We start from the raw sequence: 11,509 nt of genomic DNA, 5'->3' as shown, positions 1-11,509 counted from the left end.
GCATTATAGTTTGTTAAGGGGGATAGGCATTATACTTAATTTAGTAAAATACTACTGGATGGGGATTGTCTCATAACAGAAATTATGAGAGCTGCTACAAATATATCTTTGAACAACAAGGTATATAAACATAAATCATTCTGAAGGACAAATTGCTAGAACTCTAATTGTGTCAAATATATCCATATGTTTAAATGTTTTGCTGAGGTATAACTCACAATAAAATTACCCATTTAAGTAGATATTAATATTGTTCATATTAATACTATTGTTCATATGATTGTTTTTGCTTTTGTACCACAGATTGAAGCCAGTGGCACTTAACCACTAAGCTACATTCTCAGCACTTTATTTTTACTTATTTATTTATTTTGAGATAGGTCTTGCTAAGTTGCTTAGGACCTTGCCAAGTTTCTGAGGCTGTCTTTAAGCTTGCAATCCTCCTGCCTCAGTCTCCCAAGCCACTGGGATAACAGGTGTGTGGCACCATGCCCAGCCAGATTACTCATATGTTTAAAGAGTCTTACAACTATCACAATTTTAAATCATTTCCATCACCCTGAAAAAGAAACCTTGCAATCATCCATTATAGCCAACTAGGCCATTAATCTGGTTTGTCTCCACATTCCAGATGTTACAAAGAAAATGTAACTATATATCATGTGGTCCTTTGTTTGCCTCCTCTTACTTGCAGGTTTGGAGATTTACCCTTATTTTAGAATCTATCAGCATTCCATTCCTTTTTGTGACTGAATAATATTCTACTATATGGATGTACCATATTTTGCTTTTCCATTTATCAATTGATGGACATTTGGGTTGTTTCCACATCTTAGTTATTATGAATATTCCTATTATGACCATTTGTGTGCTCAACTTGGTGTGAATGTTTTCATTTCTCTTGAGTATATACTTAGAAGTGCTGGGTTTTGTGGTAAATCTATATTTAACTTTTAAAAAAGCTGCTAAACTTTTCCAGAGTAGCTGCCCCTTTTACATTGTCACCAGCAATGCAACAAGGCTTGAATTTCTTCACACTCCCATCAATACCTGTTTTTGACTGTCTTTTTATTATGTCCATCTTAAGGGATACTAAGACATTTGCACTTTCAAATTGGCTTTACTAATTTGTACTCTTGCTGAAGATAAAAATATATATTTATAATATATATATATATGAAAAATAATACCCATATCTCCATAACATCACTAATAGCTATTATCAAACTATGTATTTCTGGGAGCGGTGATGTATACTTGTAATCCCAGTTATTTGGAGGCTAAGGCAGGAGGATCACAAATTTGAGACCAGCCTGGGCAGACCTTGTCTGTGTAGCTCAGTGGCAGAACACCCCTGTGTTCAATCTTTAGTAGCACACTAAACAAAAACCTACACAACTGTGTGTTTATTTTTTGCCTTGTGAGTATTTGTACACAAATTACTCATTGTTATTTCAATTTGCATTCCCTAATGCTGGTGACACTGAGCATCTCTTCATATGCCACTGGACCATTTTATTCATTTGTAAACTTCCTGTGCATAAATTCTGTTCATTTATTGACATTAATAGATAATCTGTGTGTAATCCAGGTATTATTCATTTGCTAACATATATGAAATATATTTTAGTCTGTTATGTAATTTTTTTTCAGGTTCTGGGGATTGAACCCGGGAGTGCTTTACCACTGAGCTACATCCTCAGCCCTTTTTTATTTTGAGGCAGTCTCACTAAGTTGTGGAGACTGGCTTTGAACTTGTGATCCTCTTGCCTTAGTTTTCTGATAGGTGGGATCACAGTTGTGCACCATTATACCTGGTCCATTTTCTATTTTTGTAAATTTAAATTTTCATAGTTTTCTTCATTATAAATTTGGGGTTAGATAATCTCCCAAGATTATAAAAGTATTTTTATATTTCTTTGAATATGTCTATAGTGTTATTTTTGTGTTGAACACTAATAAATTTGAGAATTATTCTTCAATATGGTGTTAAGTATAAGAATATATGGTTCCAATTGCCCCCAAACTTTTCATTAAATTTATTCTTTCCTAATTTGTAGTAAAATTTTACCTCAATCATAGTAATTTCAATGGGCAAATCAATGTTTTTTGGGGGGGACTATAAACTCTGCTCCATTGACCAACTTGCCTACTCTGGGTCAGTATAGGGCCAGTTAAGTCACTATTGCTTGGAAAGTGCATTTGGGTATCTGGGCAAGCAGGTCCCCTTTTCCTAATTCTTATTTTCAAAGAGAACATCTTGGCTAATCTTCGTAAATGTAAAGAAAAATCTTCTGGTTCAATGATACCTCCTAAGAAAAATAACACAGAAAAACAAAGGTTTAAAATGGGAAAAGCCAGGGCAATTTCATGTTCTCTCATTCTGTCACTATTAAAATTGCAGGGATACTTGTCCACTACAAATTCTTTTGTGCACCCCTCATGACAGACTTTGAGGTGTATTTCTGTTCTCCATTGAAAGGAACCAGGACTCCTTGATGGGCACAGGTCCTATGTAACATGTCAGAGAAAAAAAAATGAGGATGGTTCAAAACATCCTATGTAACAAAGCAAGGATGTTGCTAGAAATGTTAAAAGCAATGTTTTATAAATTAACAGAAAACAAAGACGTAATAAGCTTCAAGCACGTTCTCTGGCTAAATTGAAATATTCTGAAAATCTACAAAAGGAGAGGGAAATTAAAGTAAGAAGTTAAGCCTACAAAGAGTCACAGATTTGTACTGATACTCACAGGAGGAAAGGAGGTCATAATACAAAATGAGGATGATTAAAGGGAATTTAAGGGAATATTCACAGGTATGTATATTTGGTTCATTCTATGAAAAATATAGCTTTTCTTTAAAAGTGGAAGAATGCGTTTGTTTCTAGTTATGAATATGGAAAGTTTACAGTCAAGATAAAGAAACCAGAAATATATAGTACAAGAAGACGACTGATTACCAAGAGTGGAGACACATAATAACTAAGTAGAAAAGGAATCCAGTAGATCATATACAATGATGAAGAAAATCCAACAGCATGTCCAAGGTAATAAACAGCCAAATATCTTGAAGAAAATAATTCTCCACACAGATTTTCATACACAAAATCTCAAAGTGATCCTACTAATTATATGGAACATCAATAAGGCCATACATAAGTTTTCAATAATGGTAACAAAGAAGGCCTATATATCATAAAGGCTGACGATGAGTAGGTAATATTGGTCATGTTAAGTGAAAACACACACCATTTCTGGGAAGAACACCAAGTTTTGAAAATTTAAAGTAAAATAAATGGGGAGGTAGTAAAATTCCCATGACAAAGCAAATAAGAGCTAATTATATAAAAGACTTGGTCCAAGGCCTTAACTTATGGTTCAATGAACTTGGACAGTCCAGCCAGGATCCAGGTCTAAGTAAGAATCAGTCAACAATCCAGATCTTGCTCCTTCATGTGGTCTAAGCAGGCATCCCTTTCCCTTTAGGCTTGATAAGATTTGTACAAGCCCAGGAAGTTGTGTTTAACTGTGTTCCTAGGAAGACATGAAAGTAAATATGGCCATAGTAGTATAAAAGTCATTTTTAATATGCAAAAATAATTGACATAGACTTGGCTTTAGAAACAGATTTACATAAGTTTAAAATGTGCTAATTGTATTTAAGCATGGGTTGTATACTGTTTAAGGAGTTTGAAAGGTCCCAATCAGCCATACTAAACCTGTAGTTGTAGTTGAGGTTGTTTGAGGCAACTCAGTTAATTAAATTTATAACACATGTTTAAAAGCTCAAGAAAAATTGTTGTTTCCATTCTTTTTCCTTAATTCAGTTGAAAAACCACTAGGCAAGGCCAGAGAGAGCAAGGTGGCTGAGGAAAGTCACACACAGGGGACTGAGGAAAAATCATTAGCTATGAGGAGGAGGCTGGCAACCAGGTTTTCGCTGCTGGGGAAAGGACCTATAAATATGGAAAGAAGGAGAGGGAGAAGAACTGGGTTGGCATTAAGGGTATTGCTCATGATTCAATAAATACAGATAAAAATAAATATCAGTGCATATATACATTGGGAGCCTGGGTGCACAAACCCCAGGAGCAATGAACATATCTTCAATAAAAAACTAAGAGCCCTTTTTACTACTTTCACTGGGAATTACTATCATTCCAGAAAATCAAGAGGCAAATAGGGAAACCCTCAAAACACTTCCAGTTGATAATCAGACTAATTTGCTCAGGTGGAAAAAAGAAAATAGAAATTATGATTTAAAAGGCTAGCACATAAAGCTTTTATTTACTCTGAGACCCTAGAAATAAAATAAGTTCATTTCTTAAAATAAATGTAAGACTAATGTTTTAATGCTTCTTTTAGATATACTACAGCATGTAGTATGTTAAAACTCACTTAACACTTTATTGGCCCGTCTTCTTTCAAATATATTACTATTGTAAAACACACATACATTAGTCCAGCAAAATGGCTTCAAAACTGTCACCATGGAAAACCTTGCAGCTACTGTTCAAATCATTTCTGGAATCCATATTCTGCATGGGTTTTAAGGCTCATGATATACCTTAGAGATAGCAGATCTACTCTGCTAAGTAGAGGCTTTGAAAAAACAAAGAAACCAAACAAACAAACAAATGAAAAATGAGTCCAGAGACACTAGAAGTTGGGTAACTGAACACTTGAATAATTAATTTATGGTTGAAAAATAAAATCATAAAAGCATAATTATCAAATAAAGGGACCTGAGCCTCCAAACTATTTTAAACAACAGGATAATGCAATCATGAAATAGTTTTCCAAAATAACTTCTCTGATGAAAACATTAATCTGTGTAAAAAAAAATTTTCAGAATCACAATTATACTAGCTCACAAGCACTAAAAACTGGCCCTTCTCAAAATGCTTCTCCATTGGTCCTGTCAAGCTACCTAAAATGCTCAATCTTTCCTTGCAGGACTTTGTACCTGCTGCTCTAGTGCCATATACTCTCTGTAAAGGGTATATAGAGAGCCATTAATATCTTAGCATGAACTTATTTGACAAACAAATTCCCAGCCCATATTAATGCAGATGATAGGACATTTGCAGGGAAGGCTGTCAAAGACCATGGTCACCAAGGGAGACCCTGGAACTACCTTCTGATCTCTGAATTGAACATAGCCGCATCCCGTTCTGGACACTCACCTTAAACAGATCAGACAAACACAGCTGCATGGTCCAAGCACGTGGTGATTTTTATTAAGAATAACTTTGGTTCTAAGATTTCCACCCTCAATTCTGTAATACTTTCCATTAAAAACAATTATACAAGAGCAAATACAAAAAATATTAAATTATGAAAACAAATCCATTAAGGCTCCCTTTATATATATTATATACACTCAAACAAGGCAAGATTGTTCAGAGTAGAAGAATAAAGTCAGCTGTTATAGCTTAGAAAGCAACACTACTTTACTATTAAGAGACTATAAAACACTGAACTATTTTAAGAAAACCACGGAATGGAAAAATGGAGCCATTTTTGTCAAATGGTGGCTCCAAGCACAAAACTGTTCAGATGTTCATGAGTCCTCAGTTTATAGTGCTAGGTACAGGAGAGACTGACCACCTTTTAAACACAGCTTGTGGGCCCAGGTGACTGGATGATGTCAAAGCTTCCTTTCCTATATACTCTGCTACTGAGCCACACCCATCACTCCACACCATGAGCCACACCCATCACTCTACACCATTTACAAGTCCTCTTTAGGTCAGACCTTGTAGTATAGCTACAATCAATTCTGCAGATCTTAGTGCAATTAGAAGGAAAATGCTTTTTTAATTAACTTTTTCCCAGTGTTGAATGAATCCTAAGGAAGTTCTAGGAACAGAATTGGTCCTTCCAGCCCTTGAGATTTTTGTCAAGTGGCAAAACTGCTTCAAGGAGCAGATCTCAAGATCAAAATCCTATTAGATAAAGATAGGAGCCAGTCCTGAATCTTCACTTACAGATCACACCATGAGTCCACAAACACAGAGCAAGAACTCTAATCAATGTGCAATAAGGAATGTTCTTTCAAGATGATCACTTACCTCACTTTCTTCTCTCAAAGGGAAGAATGATAAGAAAACTGTCACCATTCTAATCTTCAACAGCAAACTATTTTAGAGCAACCTCAGCATGTCATATTTAAATAATATTTGCTGATGAGACAAATAATCCATTTCAGGTGTAAACAGCTAATATATTTCTCTAACTAGCAGTATCATTTATTTAATTTTAGTTTGTTCACATTGGGACTGAATGTGGGCCTGTTGATTACTAAAACTAAAGCATCTCCCACAGAAAGCTAATGTCTACTTGCTAGTTAAGGATTCCAAAGCTCTGAATTCAACTTTTTATGAGTTGTAAAGGAAGTATAAAAGCCTCTGATGTAGAAAGTCTATGAAGAACAGACTAAATCCACAAGAATTCTTCCATGTCAGCAGTATAAAATTAACTTTGCATGAGAATTTGCTATTATTTGCAACTTGGATGTCTCTGAATAGCATGCTAGTTAACATAAGGAAACTGAGTCCCTTCTCCCTGCACCTCAGTTTCTCCTGAGAGATGCAATACAGTAGTCGTCAACATTATCCTTACCAACAGCATCACACTGAGAGAGTGGTAAAAGTTTTCCTTCATAAGAAAAAAAAAAAGAGTAAAGAAATACACAATCATTAATCAAAAAGTTTTCAAAGCTTGGATTCTACTAATATTCAAAATGTACAAACCAAAAGCCTCCTTGAGATCAATTGATACTTGTTTCACATTAAAATACCTAAAGAAGGCCTCACCATCCAGCCCCTGATGGGAACTTTCCCTGCACTGTGCTCAAGAGAAATTAATATTTTTGTACTCTTTACTTTTGACACTAAAGCTGGGCTATACAGACTATTTCTGTTTTCCAAAGGAATGAGGATTTTTTTTCTTTTCCTGAAAGAACTATCTCAGCAAGAAATTTAAAAATAAAACTGAACTGAAAACATGCTGGCTATCAAAGCACTAAATGTACATGAAATATCTTCTGGAAAGTGGATACCTCCACAAAGCATAGAACTAAATGGAATTAAAACAGACCAACATGAATCTTTACATGTTTTTATACCTTCTTAATCTATTTCTGAATTTTGGTGCCAACAATGGTTAATAGCTGTGCTCAACATTAACATTCTCCACTGTTAATTCTAACATGGGTGAAAGTATATATTAGACAAGAAAATTTTGAATTCTCAAAGTAGAATTTACAAATATTGGATGTAACCAATTAAATGCACTTCTATGTAATCTAAATTATCTTATAGATAACCAAAAGAAGAAATAAACACATTTTCTTTAGCTCTTCAAAGAAAATAATATTTGCTCCACTGAACTCAGATTGGAAGAAAAACCAAGTAGTGCAGCTCTCAAAATTTTTTTCCAGTGTCCTCTTCCTTTTTTTTTTTTTGCTTTAAGTCTCTGAACACAGGTCCATTATTCCAACTTACGTGCTGGTCAATGTCCTTCATTTGGCGAATGGGAACTACAATTTTCATAGATAATTTATCCATCCAGAATGTAGTAAAATCAAATCAAATCCTTGTCATAGTCAAAATTCTTGGCTGGCTGAAATTCTCTCCAGGGGCTCTGGCCCTGAGACAAATGCAGAGGAGGCACCTAGACACAGCTCTTGTGGTGATGGCAAGACACACCAGGTCTCCAGACAGCCTCCGCCTAGGACTCCTGGGCTTGGGCCACCTCTTGGCCTGTTCTCCTGAGATTGCCTTTCACCTTCACAAACTCCGGGGCATTTTCTTGCTCTTCTTGCAATTTCTGCTTCTCAAGTTCAAGCTAAATGAAATTCAAAACCAGGAAAATTATTTACAAACTGAGAGGCTTTCAAGGCACTCTTCTCATTCCAATGGAAGAAATTCTCTCAATAGAAGAAATTTCCCCCAATAGAAAGAAGGAAAGCAAGGGAGGGAGAGAGGGAGGAAGGACTGATTCTGCAGAGGCAGCACCCAACTGGTTGTTACTATCAACAACAGCAAGAGAAGACAGGAATGAAAAAGTCAAAGCCAAGAAAACAAAATCCCTAGAAGAACACGCAGTTGCCCTGGAGTCCAAGTGAGGCTGAGCTGCATTAAATTACTCCAGTACTCTGTGAATTCAGCGATATTTCTCTGATTTGCCTTTGCCTTGAGCATTTCTTTTAGGTCTTCAATAGAATTCCTGTCTCTGCCTCGAGTGTAATATACGCCATCTGCTGACATTTTGTTTCTTTTCTTTCAAGGCAACAATGTTTGTATCTGATACATCTGGGAGATTCTGCTTGCTCCAACATCCTTATTTCTCAGAAATGAGAAAGAATGCTTTCCCCCAATCACTCTTACCTGCTCCAACTTCTGCTGCCGTTTTAAAAGTTCTATTTCCAGGTCAGATTTCTTCTTTTGTGCTTCTTCTTCCTTCTGCTTGATTACTTGGTCTCGTTTTCTCTTTTCCATCACCTTCTGCAATTCTGGTTTATTCTGAGGGGCAAGACCCCTGCAAAAAAAAAAAAAAAAAAAGCATTAATGAAAATGAGAAATATTCATCATGAATAAAAATGTAATTAAAGGTATCAGCCACAGAAAAGAGGTCTGAAGAATCAGACACCTCTGATACCTACTCCTAAGCTAAGTTAATGGGGGTGCTCAGAAACTCACCATCATCAAAGAAAGGACAAGAATATCTTCCAAAGAATTTGTAAAATCCTTATTCAATAAAAATGTATTGAGCTCCTACTATGTACAAGACATTAGACTATACAAAGCAGGGTGATGGAGATGGGGATAGGTGGGGAAGTACCCTCATGCAATGGGTATGATATGTACCCACCACAGAGAGGTAAATGCCTAGGACCCAAGGAGGCTCCACTGGGGGAGGATTCCCAAGGCATAGCCTCTGACCTCATGCATTAATGCAACCCAGGGACAGGTTAGCACAAAACTTTTTCCTACCCTAGAAACCTCTTCCTATTCTCCATTTTCAGATCCCAAAAAGAAACAACAGTCTCTGTGACCAAGATTATATCATTTCCAAGGGTCATGGCCAGGCACAGCAATCAATCATCTCCTGTCAGTCTACTGTTCTTTGTGGCCTAGACCACCTCAGATACATGGTTTATTTATAATGCATGAAATTCAGGCTTCAAGGAAACTCTACTCTTCTGAGAGATAAATTAGGTGGCCATTTCTTTAAATCGGGAGAAATAAAACCAAAATAGGCTATTCACTAGCAACCCTCCATCTGAAATGTTTGAGCCAAGTCAAAGGAAAGACCCACTGACACTTTCTCAAGTAGGACTCCTGTCTATGTTTGATGTCAGCTTAGAGTCACCTTGTCTCTATGTCTGTTATGGTTTGGATGTGAGGTGTCCCCCACAGCTCACATGTGAGACAGTGCAAGAAGATTCAGAAAAGAAATGATTGGGTTGTGAGAGAGAGCTTTAACCCAATCAGTGAATTAATTCCCCAACAGGGATTGACTGAGTGGGAGCTGAAGACTGGGAGGGTATGGCTGGAGGAGGTGCAACACTGGGGGCATGGTGTTGGGGTATATATTTTGTATCTGGTGAATGGAGTCTCTCTCTGCTGCCTGATCATAATATGAGTTCTTCCCTTTGTCACACTCTTCTGACATGATGTCCTGCCTCACCTTGTGCCCTGAGGAATGCAGCCAGCCACTAGGGACTGAGACCTCTGAAATGGTGAGCCCCTAAATACACCTTTCCTCCTCTATATTTGTTCTGGCTGGGTCTTTTAGTCAGTGGTGAAGTAGCTGACTATAATAATGTACTTTGCCATTTCCTTGGGATTTTCTCCAGCCGGGCTTTCCAGGATGCCGGACAAGACCACCTACCTCTTCCTTTTTGTCTCCCCTAGTTATTTACTTTGGCCTGACTCTACTAGCTCATCAGCAACCTCAACTTGATGTTAAAATTTATTAAGAGCATCTAAAATAAAAACAAAATAAACCATAGAACAGGAAACACACTGATGATTTCAGACCATACAGGGTCAATGATGGCTGGTGTCCATACTCATGCTGCACAGGTGTATTTATACCTGACTCAAGAGGGGTTCACACTGGGCTGACTACAGACTCAGCTTGGGCTCACAGAGGCGCTACACCTGCCCACCACTGCCTGCCCCTGCTGCTCACTGCTGATTTGGAGGATGGGACATCAGCCCAGGCAGTTGTTCTTTGAACTACTCCAATCAACTTACTTAGGAGTCAGTTGATCAACTGTAAATCAAGTAGAAGTTCCCAGAATGAGTGTTCTGGTTATAAGAAAATCAAGAGCATATCTTTCTTAGCTGCTGTCAAAGTCACACAAACACATCTATAAATGAATCTTCAATATTACACTTCCTCAGTAATCTAGAATTTTAAAAAATTCTGGCATCTTTCCTACTTCCTTTTTAAAAAATCTCAATAAAAATTTTCAATGTAGTTGTTTATAGAGTAAAGATCAGTATGATCTGTCTTTGATGATAAGGACACAAAGACAAAATAATATATATGTCCTACTTTCTCAAATTTCAAATATTAGCAGAACTTTTAATTAAAAAATTAATTTGGTCAAATTTCCAAAGAACAAGGAGCAGGTCATGTTTCTGTTAATTAGAGTTTGCCTCACAGTTATCAAGACTGAACAGAGGTATGAAAATACAGACAGAATATTCTAGAAATCAAATCTTTAATCGACACATTAAAGGTTGCTTTTAAGCACTCTTGCTGTTCAGTTAGAAGAGTCATTAATCACTGGAAAACCTTTCTTAAAATAATCTGAAAAAAGACTAAGAAGCTTCTTAGTTTCATGACTAATAGAAAGTCTTAATTTGACACTATAGACAGAATTAAGAGAATTAAATTTTAGGATTAAGAATTTAGTTATCTGAATAATTTAGATTTCAAAGATTTTTCTTTCACTGTATTCCACCAGCAAAATTCACTTAAATTATTGTTACATTCTTCTGCAAAACTCACTGAAAGAACTTTGATATATGACACTTTAAGCTGATTTTCCATTGCAGCTTATAAATGGGTTTAATTATTCTACAGTATTCATTTTCTGCTCAAAGATTTTATATGATGGTGACAATAAGATAAAATATTTAGTAACAGACAATTCAGGAAAGTGGTGCTCATGTGATTAAAAATTCTGCACTTGTAACACTCAAGAAGTAGTCATAGACCTTCAGTTAATATTTTATCATAGTGGGTCACTTAACTTTCTGTGCCAAATGGGAGACATTAAGCACTGCCTGTGTGCTTCTCTAAGTGGATCAGAATGCAGAGACTGTGGAGGGGCAGAAATGAGCACCTCCAAATTTTGTAAATAACAATTTTACTCCTTGCATAAGAACACTTGATTCTTTTCAATCAATTCTGACATACACATAACAAGTACTTTCAATCCCTTCATGACTGACAGGGAGTCAAGAGCTAGCGGCTTCATACTAC

The 11,509-nt window shown here is 36.4% G+C and overlaps 1 protein-coding gene across 3 annotated transcripts in view; it reads right to left on the bottom strand.

Annotated features, from left to right (window-relative positions):
- Positions 1–5,214: 5,214 nt before the first annotated feature.
- Fam107b (family with sequence similarity 107 member B) overlaps positions 5,215–11,509 on the bottom strand; it is a 198,674-nt gene continuing 192,379 nt past the window's right edge. For all 3 annotated transcript variants that reach the window (XM_027928473.2, XM_071599954.1, XM_027928474.2), the window contains 2 exons: positions 8,395–8,545; positions 5,215–7,852 (listed from right to left, as the gene is read on the bottom strand). In XM_027928473.2, the coding sequence (XP_027784274.2) occupies positions 7,736–7,852; positions 8,395–8,545 (268 nt within the window). In that variant the 3' untranslated portion in view covers positions 5,215–7,735. The remainder of the gene's footprint in view (positions 7,853–8,394; positions 8,546–11,509) is intronic.

Source organism: Marmota flaviventris, chromosome 12, assembly GCF_047511675.1.
Source record: "Marmota flaviventris isolate mMarFla1 chromosome 12, mMarFla1.hap1, whole genome shotgun sequence".
In the NCBI taxonomy this organism is placed as follows: Eukaryota; Metazoa; Chordata; class Mammalia; order Rodentia; family Sciuridae; genus Marmota; species Marmota flaviventris.
This window is presented reverse-complemented; position numbering and strand designations above follow the sequence as displayed.